Below are 24,081 nucleotides of genomic sequence, written 5' to 3' on the forward strand. Positions count from 1 at the left end.
TCATTGATATGGACATTGAAATTGCATTCATATAGCTTCTCTTTCCTTCCCTTCTACAATAGGGAGAAGGTTAAAATGTCACCCAAACGAAGGGACCAGGTGTCTCACCACCCATCAGCAGAGAGTCCATATTTCCACCTGGCTGACGAGGCTGGGGTATAACAGCATGGGCAGATGGAGTGTGGCCACGACTCCAGGGTAACGTGTGGTGAGTCAGCCTCAAAGTCTCATTGGACAAACAGGCGACAGAGGGTTAAGTCTCACTGGACAGACAGGAGGCAGTGTGTGCAGTCTCATTGGACAGACAGAGGCAGAGGGTGAAGCCTTATTGGACAGATAGGAGGCAGTGTGTGCAATCTCATTGGACAGACAAGAGGCAGAGGGTGAATCCTTATTGGACAGACAGGAGGCAGAGGGCAGGACACTGGAGCAGGTCTAGCAACGGGGGGGGGGGGCAGAAATGTCTGGGGGCAGATGGGGAGGGGCTTAAAGAGAGAATAGAAGTATTCAATTCCTGGAAGCCAGGTATGTTTGTTTGATGTTCCAAACTATTCCCCTGGCATAACTGTAATTGATAAGAGGTATACATTTACACCAATGCATTTCATTAAATAAATTACAATAAAATAGTGAAGTACTGGGCATGTATTGTACCGTAATATTTTATCAAAACATAAATAACCAGTCAAATGATCTGGATAATTAGCAAATTCAGCGCAGAGGTTGGAGCAAAAAACATCATACACACCAGTCCTCCAGGAAATCTGACACCCCTGAGTTTGAGGGCGGGCCAATGGCTGTGAGTGGGCGAGGCTGAGGAAGGGGAGGGGCAGGGCGTAGTGCTGGAGGAGGCTCCTCCCACTTTCACAGCTCAGTCTTCTCACTGTTCAGAGGGACCTTCTTCTGGATGTCCTCCTCCGAGGTGAAGCCATCGGGGTCCCTCCGTTCCCTCTCACCCTCCACCTCCACCTTCTTGCTCTTTTTCTTCTTCTTCACCTTCTTCTCCTTCTTCTTGGTCTGTGCCTCCTGGCCAGCGCCCTCTCCCTCTTTGCTCTTGCCTTTTTTGCTTTTCTTCTTTTTCTTCTTCTCCTCAGCAATGGCTGCCGCCTCTCCCTTTTTTGCTGTCCAGCTCTCCTCCAGGCAAGCTGCAACATGCAGACGGGAAGACATTCCCCCTTATCAGAGAACCTGCACACCCTCAGACCTGATATTAATATCTGATCTCAAAAGCATATGTACAAATCTTACATTTTGTTCATGCAGAGATTTCCCTGAAACATTCTGCTTGGCTATCACAAGTTTAAAGAAATAACTCACAGGGTCCACAATCACGGCTAACAACCAAATCACACCAAACAATGGTACAAATTTCTTTTCAAGGTTCAAAGAGATTAATATCAGTCAAAGTTCAAACAAACAAACAAACAGGGAAATAACTAAATGGTGCAGCCGTACGACACCTCAGTGTGCTGCGAGGCGCCCCATGCCTGTATAATCACCGCAGGAGTGAAACTCCACAGCAGACGTACTGTAGGTACTGGGAAGAACCAATGGGATGCAGGGTACAGTGAAGCCCCAGGGATGGGGCAGATAAGGGGTACAGACCTGTGTCCTGGCCCTTCAGGACATGTTTCTCACACAGGTAAGTAGTAAGATCCTCCTCCTGGTGATCTTTGTACCAGTCCTCAATCACCTCCTCGTACTGCTCCACCATTACGTCACACTGAAACACACACACACACACGCATGTGAGACACAGTGTTATACACACAGGAGACATAAGCACATTTATTTTTGTATACATTTATTTCATTTATTTAAGTCTCAAAACAACTCAGAGTTTACATCTTACTGAACTTAAAGAAGGCAGCATTCATTGCTATTTATTTATCACAGTATTGCACATGGTTAAATGGTAGTTAAAAGGCCAGTTTAATGACCAGTCAAAGGCAGCTGTGACCACAGTGCAGCCTTACTAAATTATTCACCGAGTCCACTGACATTAGTGTTCATGTAGAGGTGAAGGAGGACTGGCCACATTGTACAGGGATACTGAAATCCAGTTTAGCTCTGACCAACACCTATGGGCAGCAGGGTCCTGCAGCAGTCAGGAGCAGCGCTCGTGAGGTTTAAGGTGAGACGCTGCGGTTGTACTACTCAAACTGCCCCAGTAAATATCCAGCTGCATAAACGGATGAAGCGTAAAATGATGCAAGTCACTCCGGCTGAGAGTGTCTACTGAGAAAGTGCAATATCAAATAGTAATAATGTTAAACATACTTTGAATCCAAAATATTAAGGAAAGAACAAAAGCATTCTGGTGATATGAGGTAAAAGTCAGTTTAATGCATACATAAAATGGGCGGGGACTACAAATAAAAATTAATTCAAAAGTCTCAACCCCACCTGCTTCTTCAAGTCGGCGACCTCGGCGGAGGTCTCGTTCCACAGCTCGTAGGGGATATCCATCACCACCTTCACACCCTTGTTGACCAGGCCGTGCAGCGTGGAGAACGTCTCCGACATGCCCTGGAGCAGGTGAGGCAAACGGGGAGGGAGGGAGAGGGGGAGAGTGAGGGAGAGAGTGAGAGTGAGAGTGAGAGTGAGAGTGAGAGTGAGAGTGAGAGTGAGAGTGAGAGGGAGAGCGAGAGCGAGAGCGAGAGAGCGAGAGAGAGAGAGAGACCGAGAGAGAGAGAGAGAGAGAGGGAGAGTGCCCTCTGGTTTGTCATTCTCTACCTCTTGATTACACATATTTGTGTCTCATCTGCTTATTGAGCTGGCAAAACAAGAGTCTGACCACATAAAGGCCCAAATTATAAGTCAGACTAACATGCACACACACTGCTTTTTCATCATTGATACTGCATTAGCAGTCATTTTATAATAACTCTGTTCTCAATTACCACTGTCTATCAAACTCAAATGTCTTAAAGTATACTATACAACTTTAAGTATTCCCTGTAATTCTATCTGCCCAGTGCCAGCCAGAAGCAGACGGGCTCCCCCTCTGAGCCGGGTTCTGCTCAAGGTTTCTTCCTGTTAATTAGGGAGTTTTTCCTTGCCACTGTCACCTTAGGCTTGCTCTCAGGGGGTGTCAGGCCTGGTAACAATGGAAAGCTGCTTTGTGAGAACTTGTGTTGTAAAGAGCGCTATACAAATAAAATTTAATTGAAAAACTGAATTGAATTGAATCACATGATCTTGCAGAGGGCTCTGCATCTCCCGAACGACACGCCCTTTCCTCTCTGCCACTCCAGTGCTGTGCTGGAGGTGCTTCTGGGGTTCGTCTCAGTCAGGCTCTCACTTACACGGCATATTGATTCAATAACTGAGCTAACTGAGGAAACGCTGAAAGTCAAACAGCCATTGACCCAAAGGCAAATTTAACAAGGAAAGCGCTCGCGGATGCTTCCGGAGGGCTGGCCTGCGGAGCGCTCTCTCACCTTGGCGAAGCGGTTGCTGCCGTGTCTCTCCTTGTGCAGGTTGTACTCCATGAGCCTCTGACACACGTTCTCCACCACCTCGATGAAGCGGATGTCCCTGCACAGGTGACACAACAGGTGCCACAACACATTACTGCGTAGAAGCTGCATTCACAGGCTGTGTGCGAGAGGTCCCTTTGCACTGCATGAGTTACCCACTGACTGCGGCTGCACTCGTTACCCTCCGAGTCTTTAAGACGGGAACGTATTGACACAAAGGGTACCTTTGAACACACCCTCAGAGCTCAGAGTGCTGCATGGGTACTGAACCACAGCAAGGGGAAGAACCTTATACTCAGGACCAAGAGAACAGTCCCTCCTAGCTGGGCAGTTCTCCAACCTTGCCTTTGCTGTTCTAGGTGGAGGTAACTATGAAAGAGCTTTACATTTATGTTGGAAAATGTTTTCCTTTACATTACTGACATTTAGTGACAATAGAGCTGGAAAACAGTGCGACTTACATAAGTTTTGAGTTTTACATGTAATCCATTTATACAGACATTTAGTTACTGAGGCGATTCTGGGCAGCAGTGCCCCAGCGGGGAATAAAACCAGCAACCTTTCTGCTGGGTGTCTGTTGTGAGAGCACTGCGACACACCAAGAAACAGGAGGGTGAATAATGATGAGAATAACACGATAATGAGAATCTTTAATATTCACGCACCCACCCTCACCCCCACACTTACGATTTAACATATTTTATCGGCGGTGCCCCCTTCGCATCCAGGAAGCGGTAGTTCGTTTCAATGACTTCCTTGGTTTTCCCCGTCTCTTCAAACGCAGACTTCATTTCAATACTGACAAACTTGCACACTGATAAGACAAAAATAGACTTTGTAACATGCAAGACACATTTGCAAGAACAGGAAGTCTCAAACTGACATAACGGACGCATCTACATTGGGCTGAATGATTGACGTGCGCCCGAGACCCTCATTCTTCGCCCTGCTTTTTCGCTTCTGCTATATTACACGACCACTAAGTGCGCATAAATGCTAGCAGCTAGGTATGAAGCGGAAGCAGACGGATCGAACAGAGAATAGCCTCTGGCTAGCGTAAAATTCACCACAACATGGTCATTTGCTCTGAAAATGAATTCCTAAAATGCTGATGTATCTAGCCAACTGGCCAGCAGCAGGATGCTGTAACCATAGTAGCGAGTTAGCTAGCTGCTAGTGGGATTACCTTCGCATTTATTTGGTAGATGCACCCACTCTTCGTCGTCACCTTTCTTTGCCGCTTCGGAGACGGCAGACAGTAACGCCACACTGAGGAAAATCAAGCTCTTCATGATGGCTGAACGTTATCTGCGTAGTTTTAACAGATCTGCAGCCGAAGCTTCATGCATGCTTCCCTTCTGCCTGCACCTCCAACACATCCGCCGTAACGGGGTGCTACACGCCACAGCTGTCAGACATCCACCAATCAGAAACAGAGTAGTGTCATCCGCTGACCAATCACAGAAGCAGCAGCAGGCATGCGCAGTTGGTAGAGCTGTGATACGGAAGAAAGAAAGGGAAGTACGACAGGTGCACAGTATAATACCATTTGTTGTTTTCTGCTTTCGGAAAATAATAATTCGAGTTTAAATCATTCATCAGTTTAACCTTTTCAGTGGGTAAATCAATGCGTTCGTGCATGTCTTACAGGTGCTCTACTTCTTCCGACCCTAGCGTCTGCTCTCTCAGCAGTCCGGATTACATGGGTTTACGAGATCAGTTCGCAAACAAATTAAGGTGGCTTGTCAGACAGTGTTAATGTGCTTTATTTTGTATTTCTTCTCTGAACAGCCTCCTTGTTATTATTTTTCGGCAAAGTATGTAAATAGTCGCGCACTGTGGATTTTTATTTATATAATATTGTGCATTCTGATATCCGCTTCTGGATCAGTGGTTTCGTGTTTCTCAGTCCTGCTCCTGGAGCCCCCGTGTTTTAAGTCAAATGTCAGTCATTTGACATTTTTATTCCACAAAGGAACCAGCGGATGGCGCTGTATAAATCGTAGCTTTTCACTGACAAGTGGCGGACCACAATCCTCCAAACAATTTTTGACAGCACGGCATGAAAGGTCCACTACTGTCTGGAAAGAATCTTTTTGGGAAAACTACCATACCTTTGTCTAGTTGGCAGTTGTAGAAAGCATTATTGTAAAGCACTGCTTCTAACCTTCCCAATGTTTAAAAGAAGGAAGCTAAGCCCTCCAGTGTGTCTCCCTCCTATTCCTGTAAAAGCTGACACTAATTCTGTCCACAAATCCCTTTCTGTATAACGTCTATACATTTACATTTTACATTTACATTTATTTATCTGGCAGACGCCTTTATGCAAAGCAACTTACAACTGAAGTACAACACAAGCCAAAAGCCATCTGACAAAATGACCATGATTGGAGTTAAGCTGCTTTGCTTGCTTTTCACAGTTTTTTAGGAACTAACATTAAATAAACAAATGAGCCTACCACATCAGTGTGATGTCCTTTATCTTCAAGGGCCCGATATTGTCAGAATATTGTCTTTATGGTGTATCGTGAGCCCTAGTTGGTTGGTAGGCTTAATAGTCCGTGCAGGTTGGCCGGCCAAGAGAGCAATGCATTAGTCCAGTCTTGAGATGACAAGAGCCTGGACAAGGAGCTGCACAGCATACTCAGATAGATAGGGGCTGATTTTCCTGATGTTGTAGAAGCATGCTTGGCCAATAAATTCTGATTCTGATTCCAGTTCTGATGGTCCTGCAAGAGACTAATGAATGTATAAATCCAGTGTGCACAACGAGACAAAGAAAAATGGCCGTCATTGTTGAGAAGTTTTATCTTCAGAGAGAGAATATAATCCCAAAGGCCTTTCTCATGCTGGGTGGATAATAGTTGTCATATCTTCCACCATCTAACTGCCAGAAACAGACCTTTGCATAAGAATGTAGCAGCAACACAACGGTTTCAACTGAAAGATGACAGAGGAAGATGTGACTGTTCCTCTCTGGACAATGCAGGGGAGAGAGGCCAGCTGGAACTCGCAGGCACAGAAACCAAACCAGCGCTTTAATAAATGCAGAGAATGACTGTAGCGAGGCTCAGCAAAATCCCAGATGATTTTGTGTAGGTACAGGACTGTTATAACTGTGCATGTGACAAATAAAGTTCTTGATTCTTCCTCTGTACAGCTGTCTTCAAATCAGCATGGGGATCTACTTCTGTCTAACACTGTCTCTCCAAACCAGTGTCCTCTCGCAAAGACAGACAGGCAAAACTCTACACAGATATGTCTGATATTGTTATTATGGCACAGACAAAATTATCATCTTATGGTGCAGGCATTTGATCTGAAATTGCTTTCTGTGTCTGTGAGCCCCGCTTTTGTGCAACAGCTTCAGTCCTTCTTTGAATGCTCTTTTGATCTGTTTCTAGTGGGTAGAAGGTAGCTCTAGGTAGCTCTTCAAGAAGGAAAGCCTGCAAGTCTTTGAGAGATAAAATTCTTAATCAAAATCCTACCATAAATATCAGCTTTCTGTTTTTGTTGAGACTGGGGTATGGAGGTGTAGCTTCAGCTCTGCTGAAGTTTTTCAGGCTCTTGTTTTGTGGTTTTCAGCAGCTGTCCTCTTAAGTGTCTGTCTTTCCCTCTGAGCTTTTGTCAGTGAACACTGTTCCTCTCTCCTGAGTCAGGTTTTCCTTGTTTGGGGGATGCTGTCATTATTTTCAACACTGTTCCCCTTGACACACATTTTGCCATTTGTGTGACTGACACACTTGCACTTTGGGAACCAACTATTAGACCTCTTTCAAAATCTGTTAGATTGCTCATGTTTCTTTAAAAATACATTAAAATGTTGATTTAAAATGCCTTTTATAGCAGAAACATATTGGTAACCAGTAGTGGGATTAATATGAAGCACTTGTGTGGACTACGTTTTAATTGCAATTTAGGTACTTCAGAATATGAGTTGGTTTTAATTTCATGTTTGCATTATTTCGTATAGCCCTGAACAGCTATTCTATGTGCTTGCATGAAGCCCGTGGGATACAGAATCATAATTAAAGTTATTTGACCTGTGCATCACACTGGTTTAATAGCTCCGATTGAATCTGGATGACCCATATCTGACCTCTGAGAAAATTTCCAATATGACAGACGGGAGCTCCAAAGCAAAGAACTAACATCCCATAATTCATTTAAGAATTTTCTAATCCGTCGCGTCAGTTCGATCACACAGCAAATGCTTTCATTTTCTGCCGTATGAGGCGTTAATGTCACTCCGTGCCGTCCGCGCGTACTGCGTTGCACCACACAGCCGACCATGTGTAATTCCTTGCCTATACTCCAGGGGGCGCAAAAGCGTAACTTTTCGTGCACCCGCAAAGGCCACTGGGAAACTTGTGACGTCCATGAACGACATTTTAAACAAATTCCCGGGAAAAACTGCAGCGCAAAGCAGCCGGTGGCGACAGGAATTTAATTTAAAATAACAACTTTAAAATAACATTCACCTTTCACCTTCTGTTTATGAGACTTTCAGAAGAACATGGTGCAGGAGTTTCAAGTCCTGAGGTGTTTTTCGTGCCAAACGTTTCAAGTACAGCAGGTAATGTAAGAGAGCGAGTTTTAACATGAAAAAGTAAAGCTGAAGTGATCGCCTGCGTTAATGTCTTAAATGTTAAATGTCTTAAACATTAAAGAATCGTTATGCTGCCCACAGTCAGACGGGTGTCGGCTTTAGTTAACGTTAGTTAGTGCCTCTCATGAAAGGAGTTTCTTTATTTCAGGTGAAAAAGAGCAAAAAGTGGAACTGCAAAATGTGTGGGGAAAAGCAATCCCTGATAAAGGTAACGTCACCGTCCGCTTTGAACTGTGAACAGGAGCCGTGAGAAACCTAACTATCGCACACAGCTCATTTTAACCAAACGTTTCCACGCACTTTCCAGTGAGGAGGGTCATTCCCACGATCCGCCACCACAGTGTAGCCCACTCGCTGCTAACGCATTCCACATAAACAGGGCAACGTGCGATTTGTGTTCTAGCTAATCCCTGTCCCTTATGAGTAAATCCCTTATAAACTTGAAAGACTTGCGTAAACCCGCGTTATGACTTTGTGTGATCAGTTCAAGGCTACTTGAGTTGTTGCCCGTGTTGTGATGGCCCTCGTGTTCGGACTTTGTTTGAAAGTAGTAGCGTTCACTGACACGGATGATGATGATGGTGGTGGTGGTGGTGGTGAAGAGTACTGGTACAGCAGGTCACACCTGTGTGGCTCTCTCCCTACAGGTATTCGGGCAGGGCTCAGGGGCGGACTGCAGACGCCACGTCCAGAAGCTCAACGCCCTTCGGGGACAGATGCTGGAGGCTGAGGCGGAGCGAGCAGAGTCGCCATGGTAACCCTGCTGAGGCGGAGCTCAGTCACCTGTGCTGTGACCACGCCCGCCCCTGGCAAAGCCCCGCCAAACCGCATTCCTGTGTTCTGATTATAGCAACAGCGGAACCAACGCTGCGGCTCTGGTTTAGCTGGCAGTGTGCCTGCAGAATGTCAGAGGCTGAAATGAACGCAACAGCGCGGAATCGGTGTTCAGAATGATGTGATGCATTCGATTTAACGTTTGCAAACGGAAGACTCCTGCCGTGAAACATGAGCACTGTTTTCTGTTTTACACACAGTAGTTGATGTTGCTCTGGTCTGACTCGTGTGCGTGGGCCAGTAGACACACGTGGTTCTTGTGCTGGTTTCTGCTGTTTAGCAACAGTAACAGAGAGAGGAGGCAGCGTGTTACTGTTTCAGAGTAACAGACTGAAATAATGGTAATGATCTGGTACTCCAGCCTACACCGGTGCATTATTGTTGTACATCACTCTGCGTGTGCGCAGAGAGCGGGGAGAGTGGGGAAGCAGGCCGCAGCGGCAGCAGGGTGTCTGTGAGGCTGTTTAATCGCCGGTGTGTGGCTCGCGGTCCTGATGCTGCTGGTGTGTGTGTGGGCAGGGAGCAGGAGGAAGAGGAGGGACAGGAGATGAGGGATCCAGGCAATGAAGGTGTGAGCTGTGAACCCCAGCAGGTGAGCTGGATATAGCACTGTTACTGGGATGGTTTTTACAACACAAACCCACATAGCTGTGAAGCAGGACTTCCCTTTACTAAGAACAGGTGTTATGCATTGTGCCTCTTTTTCTGTATGCTGTTGTTTCACAGTGTTTCTTTTTCATTGCTTGATCTGACTGTTGTTTTGCTCCACCCCTGTGTGTGTGAGGCTGCGTGCTGTTGTCTTTATGCCATGAATGTGCAGTCAGATTACTAGCAGATAAAGTGGAGCTGTTAGAACAGACTGGAGCCCTCGGAACTGATCTCAGTGTTGGCATCATGTCAGATTCATCAACAAAAGCAAAGTGTTACGTATGTATTATGGAAAAATTGTGGAGGTCCCCCAGTGAGCCTGAAGCTTGAACCCCTACAGCCCATGAAATTTGTGTTCTACAGCATTTTCCCATACTGTAAATGCAGGCCCTGTACTGGAAAACTGCAAGACCACTAATGGTGACTGAGAACTAAAATGCCAGGAAATGGAGTCGTACCTCACAGGGGATTCTTTTTGTGGTTTTAGGGAGTGCATTATGTGCAGTGTTGAGAGTGAGGGAGGTGTTTCTAAAGAGTGTTTCCTGCAGGGTGTAGAGGAGAAGGTCAGCCGCTGGAGTAAATACCTGGACAGAAGAGATGAGGAAGAGGAGGGAGAAGAGAATATTTACACAGACAGAAATGCCCTGTGCCCCACCCGGAGGTATTCCCATCCTCACCTGTCCGTGGTGTGCACTGAAGTACTGGGTGTGTCAGGGTGGGTAATGCATGTGTGCGGAGTGACCCAGGGTCTCACTGCAGCTCAGACTGTTTGGAAACAGGCCTCACGGACACTCTCTCTACATACTGGGGCTGCCTGGAGCTGCTGCAGTGTGGCTAACACCAGTGATGTCCGTAGGCTGTATACTAACACCAGTGATGTCCATAGGCTATATACTAACATCAGTCATGTCCGTAGGCTGTATACTAACACCAGTCATGTCCTTAGGCTGTATACTAACACCAGTGATGTCCGTAGGCTATATACTAACACCAGTCATGTCCTTAGGCTGTATACTAACACCAGTCATGTCCTTAGGCTGTATACTAACACCAGTCATGTCCGTAGGCTGTATACTAACACCAGTGATGTCCGTAGGCTGTATACTAACACCAGTCATGTCCGTAGGCTGTATACTAACACCAGTCATGTCCGTAGGCTATGTACAGCTGATTATGGACTGGAATAGGTACAGCTGTGTCAGTTATTCTGCTTTTATCTGCAAGGTGGATGGCAAGTATCTGTGCTGCTCAGTGATTGGTTATTGTGTGTGCTCAGAGAACGTACTGCTCAGTGATTGGTTATTGTGTGTGCTCAGAGAATGTACTGCTCTGTGATTGGTTATTGTGTGTGCTCAGAGAACATACTGCTCAGTGATTGGTTATTGTGTATGTTCAGAGAATGTACTGCTCAGTGATTGGTTACTGAATTTACGATTGCGTATGACAGCAAGCGCAAGAGGAGCTGGGGGTTTGTGATTGGCTCTGGAGAGTCTGCTGGTGCCGACCGCAGCAGTGCCAACCGCAGTGGACCTGACCGCAGCAGTGCCAACCGCAGTGGACCTGACCGCAGCAGTGCCAACCGCAGTGGACCTCACCGCAGCAGTGCCGACCGCAGTGGACCTGACCGCAGAAGTGCTGACCGCAGTGGAGCTGACCGCAGAAGTGCTGACCACAGTGGAGCTGAGGACCGCTGGAGTCTGACCAGGCAGAGAATGGTAAAGATCTGAAACTCTGTCTTGTGTAACACGCAGCTGTTTGCTTGTGCCCGATTGTTTGAGTCCTACTGAACTTCTAGGGAGAACTTCTAAGGGTTCTGTGTTCATGTGCTGGCGACCTTTTGTGTAATGGAGCAGATTCCAGTGTAGGATTGGCAGGTGCCTCTCTAGGGTGGGGTGGAGGTCATGTGACATTATTTAGTAGATTCTTATTCTGCGCTGACCTGCATGACCTGTGCAGTGCTGATTTCTCTGCTTTAACCTGAAGTTCAGGTTTGAGGAGTAGCTTGAGAGTACAGTGTGCATTGCTGTGCTCCGGATTTAAACATACAACCTCCTGCCATGCACAGCTGCTGACGCACACAGCCTGTTATCATCAGCATCACTCTCTCTGATTGCAGCAGAGGGGGAAGGAGCATGACACGTCCTCGCAAATCTCCCATAATTCAGCAGTCCCCGGCACACTGCCCCCTGCCTCTGAAGCTGCTGGAACCAAGAGACAGGATCCTCAGAGCAGGAGCTCCAAATGGGATAGGTTCCTGTCTTTCCGCTGGAGCGGGGAGGAGGAACGAGAGGACCTCGGCTCTCCAGCCCGAGGAGACCCCCGCAGGAGTACCCCTGAGGAGCCGCTGCATCCCCTGCCTGCCTGCAGCTCTGCCTCCTCAGCGCCCCCTGGAGGCCAGGGTGGTATTGAAGCTGGAGGAGTGAAGGGGGGGTTTGTGGGAAGGTCTGTGAGAGGTCCAGTGACTGTGATTGACAGCTTGAAGGATCCACCTTATCGTGCTGCTTCCCAGGATGCAGTTGTTGTAGCACCTGTCAGTCATCAGACCCCGCCCACCCAGTGGCCCCGCCCCTCTGCCTGCTCCCTCTTCCACACTGATGAAGATTTTGATGACACGTTTTAGCTGAAATGGTTAGTCCCGTTTCTCATTTCCTGTCTTGTCTAGCGTACTGGCGTTGGAGGTTTTTGAAGACGGTTTTATTCTCCTTGAATAAATTTCCTGATTTGTGCTGTTGGCGTTTTGTGTGTGTTGGCCAAGGGGGTTAAGTGGATATAAAACACTTTGGTAACTTTTTTGGTATCAGGGCATAGAGTTTTCAGACGTGGTGCTTGTAACGTATTGGTTGTGTACTGAAACAGAGTTTGTTTTACATAACCAGATGGTTTTTAATTTGATGTGATTTTTTTTTTTTTTTAAAAGACAACAAACTGAGTGATGCTGAAGCACTTTATTCAAGACAGACAAGACAGTTTTCAAAGACAAAGTTTCTCAACCTTTGCTGGGTCATTTTTAGTAAACTACATTCATTGAGACTGACATGAAGACATCTTCCAGAATTGCTGCTTACTTTAGGGATTTTAAAGTGTTTTTGTGCTTTTTAATATTTATAGAATCTAAATTCTTCAGGGCTTAACAGTTCAATTGTACTTTGCGAACCTGATTTGGTCAACCTTTAGTCAACCGTGTTTTCTCAACCTTAATTTCAATGGCTTATATATACCCTAATCCAAAAGTAAAATTACAAGATCTCCTTCAGACCTTTAAAGGGTGAAACGGCTCATTATTATAAATAGCTGAGCTGTGAGTAATGAGACGAATTATTTCTAACCTTCAGGTTAATGTTTGCCTACAGATCCTTTATGCAAAATATCTAAGCATTCTTTTTTGTAAATGATATGAGTACCATAAGAGGCATATGCAAATGAACAGGAAGTGTAGAGAAAACGATTCAGAGATGGAAAAAATGCAGGAATCTTGGTTTTGCTATAGGGTAGCTGCAGTCATGGTCAGGGTCAGTTGCGGTCGCGGTCGTGTGCGGTGAGATGGCCGCGGTCACCCTGTGGCTTTGGTGCTACTTCTGAGAGCCAGGTGCTTTGGGGTACTGGATGGCGTCCAGCACTGCTCCGATGTCGTAGTTCTTGGTGTGGAGCAGGCGGGTCAGCCAGCCGCCGTCGTCTGTGAAGCCCATGGACAGCATATGGGACAGGGACTCCACCAGCCGCGGGTCAGCGTCTGCACACACAGCACCGCAACACAACCAATCAGCTACAGCTGCAGCCACACACGGCTTACACGAACCAATCAGCAGCTCAGGGACACAAACAGGTCTGGCTCAGCCCCCTCGCTGTGATTGGCTGCACTCCTCTCCCTCTCTGCAGGGAAGGCTCGGACTAGCCTTAAAGGGCCACTGTGGGGCATCTGGTCATGCCACAGTGCAGCATGCATGGCTATGGGTCAGGAGGATGCAATGTCAGAGGAAACCTCGTAGCAGGTGGGGGTACAGGATGTGAGGTGATACGCTACCTTGTGGCAGGTGGGGGTACAGGATGTGAGGTGATACGCTACCTTGTGGCAGGTGGGGGTACAGTGCTGCCTCCCGCAGGCCGGTGGGGCCCTGTGCAGACGCGTTGAGGGGCCCTGGGTCGTCACTTCCCTCCTCCATCCTCAGGGACTGCAGCTCCCCCGTCGAGGGGTCCACCTCCTTCGGACAAAGGTGAGTCCACTCCTCATCGCTGCCCTGATCTTTCTGCCCCTGGGGGTATGCGGAGCGAGGGGTGTGCTTACTGACACAGCAACCACAGTAAAGAAGCCTGTCCACACAGGGTATTTCACCATCCCTGAAGGGTTTTCCCTGATAAAGGCGTTACTTTGGAATGGGGTTAGGGGGTCTAAAACCTTAACTGTGTGCCACTTCAGGGATCAAACCTGGATTCTGCACCATTTGCAGACTGTAATATGCTAAATAGCAAATCAATGTTTACATGACCTAAAAGTGATTTTTCAAACTTGCTCCTGAAAATGAGCAATACAATGCTTAATCAGCTGTTTGAACCTTGCTTTGTTGCGCATATATTGTCTACTTGGAAGCACAATTTTGAGGCCCTCAAAAACTGCAGGTGGTTTCAAGAGTTCTGCTGAACCACAGTGGACCTGCTCTTAACCCAACAGGGGCCATGTCCCAACATGCAGATTCACAGGGGTCCATGCTTACCGAGAGGCACAAGTAGGATTCATTAACACCTTAACTACATCCAGAAAACCAGCCCATCTGACCAACCCTGACACTGTCTGCCGCTCAGCTGTGTGGGGGCAGAATCAGGGCTGATAGTTACTCGTTCACAGGTGAGCACGCAGGTGAGCTTACCTTCGTCCCGCTGGCGTTGCTCCGCAGACTGCTCTGCCTCTCTGAAAGCGCCTCTCCCTCACCCTCCCTGGCCCTGCCCTCAGACTGGGCGCTGGGGGGGCCTCCGGAACCCGGTGGATTCGGGGTGACTTTGGTCCGTTTCCCATCATGCTCCACATCAATGTCCACATCGATTCCTGTGGAGGATGGGAGGTCCTTTAATGTCTGCGCTGAACACTCTGCATTTTCACTTCCGTTTAGAACTATGTAGAGAGGCTGACAGTAGTGTGGTTACTGTAGTGTAGAGGAGTGTAGAGAGGCACACTGGGGTAAATAATGGCATTCAGACCTACCCAGGGGGCTGAGCATGGCGGCCACGCCCTCTCCAATGTTTTTCAGGTACTCCACGTTAGCCTGGGAGGAACTGGCTCCATCTGTGGGGGGAGGGGAAATATTAACCCAATGACAGAGCAGCACTCAGCTGAAGGGACGGGGCTGGGTTTGCAAGGAAGGGCGGTGTGCTCACCAGGTTCGGTCTGCATGTTCTCCGCGGGTGGGGTGGCTTGGGAGGCAGGCTGGGCTCCGGATGGGCCCGGCTGGGGCTGGGGCTGGGGCTGGTTCTGGTGCTGGTTCTGGACACCAGCCCACATGCAGTGGGGCATGCCATGTCTCATCTTGCGCAGCCACTTCCCACGAGGAAACCACTGCAGACACAGCCGGAGACACGGTCAGACACAACCAGACAGACTGAACTATCCAATCGGGAGAACAACTCCGAAATGCACAGAAATGCCAAGAACAGAATCGGGAGCTCTGGCTCAACAGGGGTGTGGTCTGTGGATGTGCAAGACTGGTGTCTCACTGTAGCATCTCTCCTCTCAGACACAATGGCTGTCTCTACTGGTCCCTCAGTGATGGAATGAAATTCCCACAGGGGTCAGGACAGCAGAATCACTGGCCATCCTCTTACACAGACTGAAGGCCCACCTCTTCACACTGCATCAATGTTGCACTTCAGTCTCTGCCCCCAGCACCTGCTACTTGTATTACTTTCTTTTTAATCTACATGTAGTATTTCAAAGTGTATTGAATACTGTGATCTAGAGACTGTGATATATGGTAGTGTGTTTGCCTTCCCTTAGTTTCTAGGCTGTCTGGTCAGATTAGCACACTACCACAAGCTAAATTGAATTGTGTCATTCTCACACTCACTGGTCTGGGAGTGTTAGCCTGGTCTGACTCTGTTACTCTTCTAATCTAACTTGAATAGATAAACTTCTGTTGTTTTGCACTGGAAGTCGCTCTAGATAAGAGTGTCTGTGAAATACAGGTTGTGTAAAGTAGTGTGTGACACTGCAGTGTGCAGGGAGGAGTTGCTCAGACGCGGGGGGCAGGGGAGTTGCTCAGACGCGGGGGGCGGGGGGCAGGGGGGTTACTCACCTCGAACATGTTGTTGAGGGGGTGCCAGATGGGCATGAGGGGGTGCTCCTTGTGCAGGCCCTTGGCCTGGCAGGACGAGCACAGGTCGTAGTCCGGACAGACGGTGCACTTGAAGCGCGTTCCCGCCACCGCGCCCTCGCAGCCGTCACACGTCACGTTGGGGTGCACCATGGGGTGGGGCGGGGGCGGCATGTGGGGGGCTCCGGGAGGGGGAGGGAAGGGGAAGTGGGGGGGGCCCTGGAACCCCTGGGGGTGGAAGTCCCGTTTGTGTTCTTTCTTCTCTGAATGGAGAGACGCAGAGGCGTTAGAACCAGAGCTCACACTGCATTTCTGGGTGACAAACTTAAAATGACCCCCCACAACCTGCAAAGCAGAGGATGGAGCACTGACACAGCTGGGATTAATGTGGAGGATGCAGTCAAGCAGTCAAACACAGGTCTGATTTACAACATTACATTATCAGGACCTTCACATACGAGCTGAAGTAATTGGTGATAACAGTAATAAAGCTGTCCTGATGTGGAACAGATAAATTCTGCTTTGACAACAGTGCTCATCCGGCAGGTAAACTGACCTTTGATAAAGATGCGGAAAGTGTCATCCTTCACGCAGGAGAGTCCCATCATCAGCTCGTCATCTGAGGAGAAGGCGATCATGTCCCCATCCTCATCTGCTCGCACACGCACACACACACACACACACACACACACACAGCGCAGTGAGTGATTATGTCACTGAACTCATCCATTATTTACATTCGGATCCTTATCTCGAGCCGCGCTGTGATCGACCCCGTCACGTGATCTGCGCTCCGCGTGACTCGGTGGCAGTGCGTGACAGCGATCCAATCCTGCGGTCCTCTTCAGTCACGTGACAGTAAAATCAACACAATTTTTCCGTAACAACAACTCCACACACTCCCTTTAAAACATCGCCCTGAACGACGTTCTCCGTTTCCCCCTGGATACCACGAATGTGCTATATTGGTTCTAGACGGCATAGAAGACATTTTTAAAAGACTGTTTACACTTTATAAATTTGATAAGAAAAGGAAAAAGAAAACTAGGCATGTGTTCGTAAACTTCCCCCGGTCTCTTTACTTTGGTCACGTACTTCAGACTTGTTTCTCCACCTGTTCTTGACATATTAGTTTCATTATATGTAATTACTTAATCTCCAATCCTTTCTAACTGATGAAACATTACGCAACCGTAGAATAGATCCGTGTGATTTTATTCATAACAGATTTGCGTTTCCCACCAGGCATAGAGGCGTGACTTGCAACTTCACACTTCTGTAAGTAGCCCAACGAAATAAAGTTGAATCGGTACAAATAGCGAGCCATACAGTAATTTCGGAAACTGCTATAAATAAAAGCAAACCGGACTAAGCAGGCCCGATTATTATGCCTTAAAATGAAAAATAAGACAAGACCACGACAGGTAGAGTTTCCAGAAGAAGTCCTTGCGCTGTTTACCTTTGTAGTACATCTGATAGGTGGCATTCCGGAGGCTTTGGAAGACGTCGGCCACCTTCCGATTCAGGTACTCGAAACTGGTCGACACGTCTTGGTCAACGGCGAAGCGGCGGATTTCCTTCTGCACGTCCTCCTTGCCGAGGAGATAGGCTTTCACTGTCATAGACATGGTCGCTTCTTTTCACCGGCTCTCAACCGTTCGGATCTGCGGCGGAGTCTCTGTTGCGCAGCTTAAAATTGCTCGGACTTCCGATCAGCTGTGCTCGCTCTCTTGTAATCGCTAGCCCGTATGGTGCTCTGTGGCCGTGTCGTTACCTATGACTTTATACGGCACGTCAGCCAATCAAGATGTGACGAGGGCCGATCAGGCGTCTGAAACCTCCCCGAAACCTCCCCAAACCCTTCCCTCTCGTCATTGTGCGACACAGGAAGCGTCGTACTGTACACAGAGGGGAAGGGCCGAAGAATGAGCGCTGAAGGGCGAGGGATGACATAGCACTTTCTGAGGGAAATCACCGCGCCGGCTCGCTTTGTTTTCTTCAAAAATAAACTAATATGGATTTGTTTTGGTATTTTTAACAGCATCATCAAGCAGATTTTCCTTGAGATCTGCAATGCACATATGTAATTAGTTTCTTGAAATAAGTCGCAAAACGTTCAGTTTGTAACCTTTACGTACAGAGATATGTTGAAAGTTACAGGTGATGGCAGTAACGTTACAGTGAGGATGCTGTGTCATAATGAGTAAAGTGTTTGGAAAGGGGATTCTGAGAGGTGCTCCATAATCCCCGTGGCAGAAGGTCAACCTGTCACTCATCTGCAATGTCTGCCCAGTGTATCTCATTGCGCTGGCCCTTGGGATGGTTTCGGAGCCCCGTTTTTGCGGCTTTCTGCGATGCTTTCTCAGAATGGTCAATGGTGGAATAGAAGCTGATGTATGCATTTTGGCCTTTATTCCCGTTCTCATGGCTTACCACAGCACGCGCAGGTTATAGCCAAGGGTTCAAACACTGATCAGCCCATGCTGATTTGGTTTAGTAAAGGCTAATGCGTAAGATTAAGGATTTGGACTGAACGACGCTGTTAGGTACCAAAAATCCCTTGGTAGCTATCACCTGTTTGGCAGACTCTTGCTGTGACAGTTTTAACTGAATTCTTTCATACCAGTCTGGTACTACAGAGCTTTTAGGGAGAGCAGTCAGAATACATTTGAATATAGCCATAATGTGGTTGTGAGGTGTGATCAGAGAGCCCTCTCTACAGGCTGTGGGGGCCATGCCGAGAGGACCAGGGCAGGGGGACAGGTCAGCCTGGCCCTTTTTGCAGGTCACCCCCGGTTTCGGAATGAAGTGTGGGGAGTCTCACAGGAAGGTTGGTTGTGGAAGCCATGCTGAAGAGTTCTGTCAGATTTCTGATGCTGTGTAGCTGGTAGAGGAAACATGGCCAAAAAGAAGCAGCGCTGGGCCCCTGATTGGTCAGACAGTTATTCAGAGTGCGGACTGAGACCTACAGCTCGGGTTCGAGCCCGGCCATGCCATCTGCCATAGGGGTGGGTATGTCCACCATGCCTCAATCCACCCTACGACTTGCTCTGTCATCAGGAAAATATGGCTACATTGACAAACAGTGTTTGGTCTCAGTGTCTTTGGCAGGTTTGAAAGGCCTCAAACATCAAGCGACAGACAGTCCAGTTTTCAACATACTGATGGTATGATGACATTTTTCACTCTTATTAAAGAGTGGAATATTGGCTGTTTTCTGTTTTTCTTTTACAAGGCTTCCAGTTCAGCATATTTACTTACCAAGGCTTCCAATTCAGCATATAATTCTGATGCATTTACATATCACATGTGATTTCAAGTTATTAAATATTAAACTCAATAGCACCATGAAAGTAAATTAAAAAAAAAGTCAGACAAATGAATAAATGTTGTAGAGTTCGCTATTTAATATGGATAAAATTTATTTAACATATATCTAGTTTTAAAAAACCTTAGGAATTCGCAACCTTACTAAAGGCCACATGCTTTATATTTGTCTTTTGCAATAACATGTAATACTGACGTCATGCCGTAGCGCTGGAAGAGGACTACGTACCGCATGTCCCTCCCTCACGCGCTGGGTGGCGCTGCGTCACCTGATAGTGACTCACTCGAGTCATATGATGCTTTTTTGTTTTCCAGTTGACATCATTTTTGCTTTTTATACATCGCGAATAATCAAGACCTCACCCGAGAGTTCTAGAAACGAGCAAACGATGATTATAATATATGTAAAATACAACAACACACAGAAAGTACTGTATACAGTGTTTTGTGTTATGTACTGTTTTGAGAATATACCAGAAGAGAGTAGCCTATAAGTGCCTGATTATATATCAGTATTGTTGGAATAATTTAACTAATCATTACGTCTCATGGGAATAAAATATGCGCTCGCATGCATACTTTAAATTCAGATCCAGTCTCTTATTGTAGTATAAAATTTGAATTTAATTTTTTGGCACGTATTGAAGCGAAGTATCTGATGTGGATGATCTTTCACAGTTAGACTCTGTGCCTGAGACTCGCGGTAGCTGTGGGATTCTGTGTTCGGGATAGCTGTGTTCGATTCTACTTGCCTCTTTTTTCTGTATCCGCGGCACCATTATTTTCGACACTAGGCGGCACTGTTACTCCATAAACCATCTTTATCGTTTATAACAAAACGCTGACAAAATAATTATGTCTGGGTGACAGAATTTTCCAGTGCTTATTTTTAAATATGTAAAACCATATATCAATCTCTGTTGGGCTGCTATTTAAACTTGCAGAGTTAGTGGCCTGATCTTTGAATTTATCCTTTAGAAATACCTGGGAAAATTGGACTATACTTCTGTCTACAAAGCGGTACTTAAAACCGCCTAATGGCTTCCTGACGGTCTGCAAGTTAGTAAAGACAAATTAGCATGTTAGCATCTTTCAGGACGGATAGTTTACATCCTTCCACCCAATGCGAACAAGCCCTCCCACGGAGCCTGCACAGAGAAAGAAACAGACCCCGGACGGCAGGACTGACTTTTAAATTAGTTCAGGGTGGCTTCCTTTCATTTTTGAATAGCACTATTTGTTTCCTCAGTCTCCGTCTCTGTTCGGGTTTCAGACCGCGTATACTGGTAGGTCAGTCTCCGCCTCTGTGCGGGTTTCAGACCGCGTATACTGGTAGGTCAGTCTCTGACTCTGCTGGTTCAGTGCACCTGACTGGCCTTCGAGTTCGTAGCTGCAGCTTCAGGTTCTGTACTCTGTCTGTTTCGCCTCCCATGTGGTGGAACCAGCTTCCTGTAGCTCCCACCTCCACCTGGCTCAGGGATGCCCAGTGAGTTTCCAGGATTCTCCATGCAGAATCGTCCAGATCGATCATTTCCTGACATCTATCATTTCGATCTGCCGGTGCGCATCAGAGGTGCGTGGCGTGATGATGACCGGTCCCTGAAAAGCAGTTGCTTTGGCCAGAGATGGCAGAGAGGGCCTGTCTTCCCCGGCTGATCTCTTAAATGAATAATGGGATCAGGTGAGCACGTGTATCTGATGAATTGCTGAGCACCGCAAACACGGGGTCAGGCGCATTAATTTACAGTATTAATTGATCCTGTTATATCATTAAGAGCTCGGGTGGAACAAAAAACAGAAACGCGTTCTGCTCTGTGGAACTAGGGTTGCCGACCCCTGCTTTAAGGTATTACAGCTGTCTTTTAATAATTCATAAGTACTCAGCCATCTAAGGTCAAGTTCCGCCGCAAACGTCTCAGGTGCTGTTACCATGATACCACGAATTAAAGTAGCGCTCTTCTCTCTCACGCAAACCTCCAGGGGGAGACAGGCTTCGGCGAACAGCAGCCTGGGTTGCGGGATCAGGTTACCGCGGCCGAGGGAAGCGCTGAATTCAGCGCTGCACCGCGCTCTGTGTGCGGTGCCGTGATAGATTCGGTGTTTGAAACATGGGCTTTTACTGTGTGTCTATAGCGCTACAATAGGCTACTCTTAGCTAGTACACTTCAAACATAAATCAGAATTTGTCCAGATCTTAACTAATAAATACCGACATTTACACATTCCCGAGCAGCTTAGGCTAAATCAATAGCAACTTAAGAATTTCACAAATCTAATAGGGTCACGAGATGAAATGTGATTGCTGTCAGATTATGGGGTCAAAGAAGGAATGACTCTGCAAAGCTCTCAGAAACCAGCAAGATTTCTGTTAAAGAAGGGTGTAAAAATACGACGAACGCAAGCGTATATTTGAAATGTCTGGAAAATGGAAACGCACTCAGAATCTGTTATTCTGTCTCTTAAATGACCAACCGCAGTGAAATAATTTAAAAGATACGTTTGTTTTATGCTGTTAATTAGAGAGAAACTGTACTGGAACTGTCACGGGAACATGACATTTCACTTCTGTGGAATTAAAGTTGGAATTGAATCATTTCATCCATTTTGCTGATTGAAGAGGCTGAGTCTCCGTCTTGTGTTCGTCAGCTGCCGCGATCGTATCTTAGAGCCGAGGCGGGGTGTAGCTGACAGAGTGTCCGTCTGGTGGACATTAATCTGCCTTCAGTGGCTTTTTCAGTTAATGAGAATTCTTGCAGTTCCACGCTTGGTAAAGGTCCACCGAAGAAGAAGTGGATTGTCATTTGCGGTGACTTCTATGCATTGTGTAACCAGCAATGAGGCATTTAAAATGACCGCAGTTCCATACTGTATGACAAGTCACAGAGACCAAGTGTTCGAGATCGATTTCCCCGAGAAGTTAGGTAACTCAACACCGACAAATGGCGCCTAGGTATGGGGATCACTTTTCAGACGACAGGCCTGAAGACTTTTCTCCAACGAACTCAACGTTCGAGGGGTTAAAAAAAGATTAACCCCTCCACTGGATGTCGTCTTATAAGCACCCAAAAGGCTTGACTACGTATAGCTCGTGGTGCGGTGGTTTATGGGCTATAAAAATGAACGCAAATTTAAAAAGGAGAAAACGCCAGTTTTTATGGGGTGCAGACGACTGGCGACAGCTGAAACAACCATTTTAATTCACTATAATATTTCGGTATCAAACGTCCCGACGTCTGGCCTGTTGAAACAGCAATATGCTCCACATTTTTAAATTCCTGTGTTTCTCGTTGTATAAAATTAGCCTCTTATCAGCGTGAACATTGTTAATCAAATACATGTAGATACAATAATTGCACGTCTATAAGTATGGCATCGAAGATTTAGTTTCTCCAAGTTACATGTGTAAGCAACAATCCAACAGTTTTAATCTAATTTATGATAAACAACTGCTAGAAAACAAGGAGCCTAACCTTTCCCATATAATCATACCAAGGACACAGACAACACGGTGGTAATTGATACATGTAGGGGGCTAATTCTTTAATATTACCAAACGTCAAATCACTTATTTAAATAAGTGGCCGATGGTTTCACCGTATTATTGTCAACCCTTGTTCAAAGCTGTTACATTTTTCTGAGGAAAACGATCACACCATACTTAAATCTCTCGAATTTGGTTTATATGCATACATAGGCTACCTCTTCCTACACCTGAATGGGATTACAAAGAGGCGTACATGGACACACAGGAGTCTGCCGACACTGAAAGGTGCCTGCTGGTACATGTACGCTACCTACACACTGGCAGCAGCAGCGGGTAAATTACAGGGAGGAAACAGGAATGGGCCGCTGGGAGGTGACCCACAGTAAAACCTCATAAATCAGGAAAAACCGGTTCCGGAACGTTATCGGTTCGAATCTGAGTTTTCTGCCTCTTCTCGAGACTGTAGTATTGTGTCGACCTGGACGAAATAATTATTTGAAAACACGAGGTTTGACATTATAACACGATTCATTTTAGCTGCACATTAAGGGGCGGACTATATTCGCAAGGCCTGTCATAAACTAGCGTGGCTCAATATGACCATAGTCCCCATATGTGCGCATTTTTGTCATTTCTAGGACTGAAATATGTCGTAAGCTTACAATGACAATTATCTGACTGAAAAAAATGCAGCACTGCGCCTTGTTGCGAGAGAGCGCGTAACTGAGCCCGATTGATTCCTGTCCTGTCGCCTCCGTGTGAAAGTGAGCCCGTGGTTTCTGTGCTGCTGGTGTCCGGCCGTATGGCTGCGTAGCCGCACGCCAGGCTACTGCTGTCAATGAAATGACTCGCCTATGAAAACGCAGCTGTAGGGCCGCTGGATCGCGCGTTTCAGACGCCCACTGGCGCTAATTCGTGCGTCTTTCTCTTTAAGGAGCTCCTGGCTGTCCGTGCCCGTGAGAGCCTTCCCCCTTTTTGCGCTCCCCTCCCCAAACCCACGGTGCCTGAGTGTGTGTGCATGACCGACGCACAATAACAAAAACTGCTCCCCGCGCCGCAGCTCTGCCGAAACGCAAACGGACCTCGCAACAGCCGCCCCGCGTTCGGTTCGGACATGATCCCGGTGATCCGGAGATGAGGCTCCGAAATGGCACCTTCCTAACGGTCTTGTTGTTCGGTCTGTGCGGATTCATATCGCTCTCTTGGTACACCGCATTCAGCAATTCTAAAGGTAAGCTTTCATCCATACGGGGCGAGGGGCGTGTGTATTTTGGAAGATATCGCTAGAAAAACACAAACATACAAATGTTGTATTTACACACCCCATTTTAACTAAGCGGAAACTGCTTCGAAAGGGTTTGTTATAGTATGGCGTATTTCAGTTTTCAGTGATGCAAC

The 24,081-nt window shown here is 47.0% G+C and overlaps 3 protein-coding genes across 4 annotated transcripts in view; 1 reads left to right on the forward strand and 2 right to left on the reverse strand.

Moving 5' to 3' along the window:
* Nucleotides 1-450: 450 nt before the first annotated feature.
* Nucleotides 451-4,868, reverse strand: cnpy3 (canopy FGF signaling regulator 3). Its single transcript, XM_036548122.1, has 6 exons — nt 4,669-4,868; nt 4,170-4,296; nt 3,444-3,540; nt 2,407-2,529; nt 1,606-1,723; nt 451-1,145 (listed from the first exon to the last, which is right to left on the reverse strand). The coding sequence occupies exons 1-6, from the start codon at nt 4,772-4,774 to the stop codon at nt 865-867; spliced, it is 852 nt and encodes a 283-aa protein (XP_036404015.1). The 5' UTR covers nt 4,775-4,868; the 3' UTR covers nt 451-864.
* Nucleotides 4,869-12,503: 7,635 nt separating this feature from the next.
* On the reverse strand, nt 12,504-17,734 carry sqstm1 (sequestosome 1). Its single transcript, XM_036548789.1, has 8 exons — nt 17,332-17,734; nt 16,429-16,524; nt 15,855-16,135; nt 14,941-15,118; nt 14,768-14,848; nt 14,436-14,611; nt 13,637-13,823; nt 12,504-13,303 (listed from the first exon to the last, which is right to left on the reverse strand). The coding sequence occupies exons 1-8, from the start codon at nt 17,498-17,500 to the stop codon at nt 13,143-13,145; spliced, it is 1,329 nt and encodes a 442-aa protein (XP_036404682.1). The 5' UTR covers nt 17,501-17,734; the 3' UTR covers nt 12,504-13,142.
* Nucleotides 17,735-23,504: 5,770 nt separating this feature from the next.
* mgat4b (alpha-1,3-mannosyl-glycoprotein 4-beta-N-acetylglucosaminyltransferase B) overlaps nt 23,505-24,081 on the forward strand; it is a 76,997-nt gene continuing 76,420 nt past the window's right edge. The window contains exon 1 of one of the 2 annotated variants that reach the window (XM_036548753.1): nt 23,505-23,914. In XM_036548753.1, the coding sequence (XP_036404646.1) occupies nt 23,818-23,914 (97 nt within the window). In that variant the 5' untranslated portion in view covers nt 23,505-23,817. The remainder of the gene's footprint in view (nt 23,915-24,081) is intronic. The other variant, XM_036548752.1, reaches the window with a different exon arrangement.

The sequence above is a fragment of the Megalops cyprinoides genome, chromosome 16 (genome assembly GCF_013368585.1).
Source record: "Megalops cyprinoides isolate fMegCyp1 chromosome 16, fMegCyp1.pri, whole genome shotgun sequence".
Classification (NCBI taxonomy): Eukaryota; Metazoa; Chordata; class Actinopteri; order Elopiformes; family Megalopidae; genus Megalops; species Megalops cyprinoides.

What these genes read in the sequence shown, in the direction of transcription:
- cnpy3 (XM_036548122.1), bottom strand. Translation starts at nt 4,774, where the DNA reads ATGAAGAGCTTGATTTTCCTCAGTGTGGCGTTACTGTCTGCCGTCTCC. An exon ending in GCAGCAACCGCTTCGCCAAG is followed by an intron (nt 2,530 to 3,443) that starts GTGAGAGAGCGC and finishes CACCTGCTCCAG; the next exon opens with GGCATGTCGGAGACGTTCTC. An exon ending in TCGCCGACTTGAAGAAGCAG is followed by an intron (nt 1,724 to 2,406) that starts GTGGGGTTGAGA and finishes TGTGTGTTTCAG; the next exon opens with TGTGACGTAATGGTGGAGCA.
- sqstm1 (XM_036548789.1), bottom strand. Translation starts at nt 17,500, where the DNA reads ATGTCTATGACAGTGAAAGCCTATCTCCTCGGCAAGGAGGACGTGCAG. An exon ending in TTTCCGCATCTTTATCAAAG is followed by an intron (nt 16,136 to 16,428) that starts GTCAGTTTACCT and finishes CTCTCCATTCAG; the next exon opens with AGAAGAAAGAACACAAACGG. An exon ending in CCCTCAACAACATGTTCGAG is followed by an intron (nt 15,119 to 15,854) that starts GTGAGTAACCCC and finishes CTGTGTCTGCAG; the next exon opens with TGGTTTCCTCGTGGGAAGTG.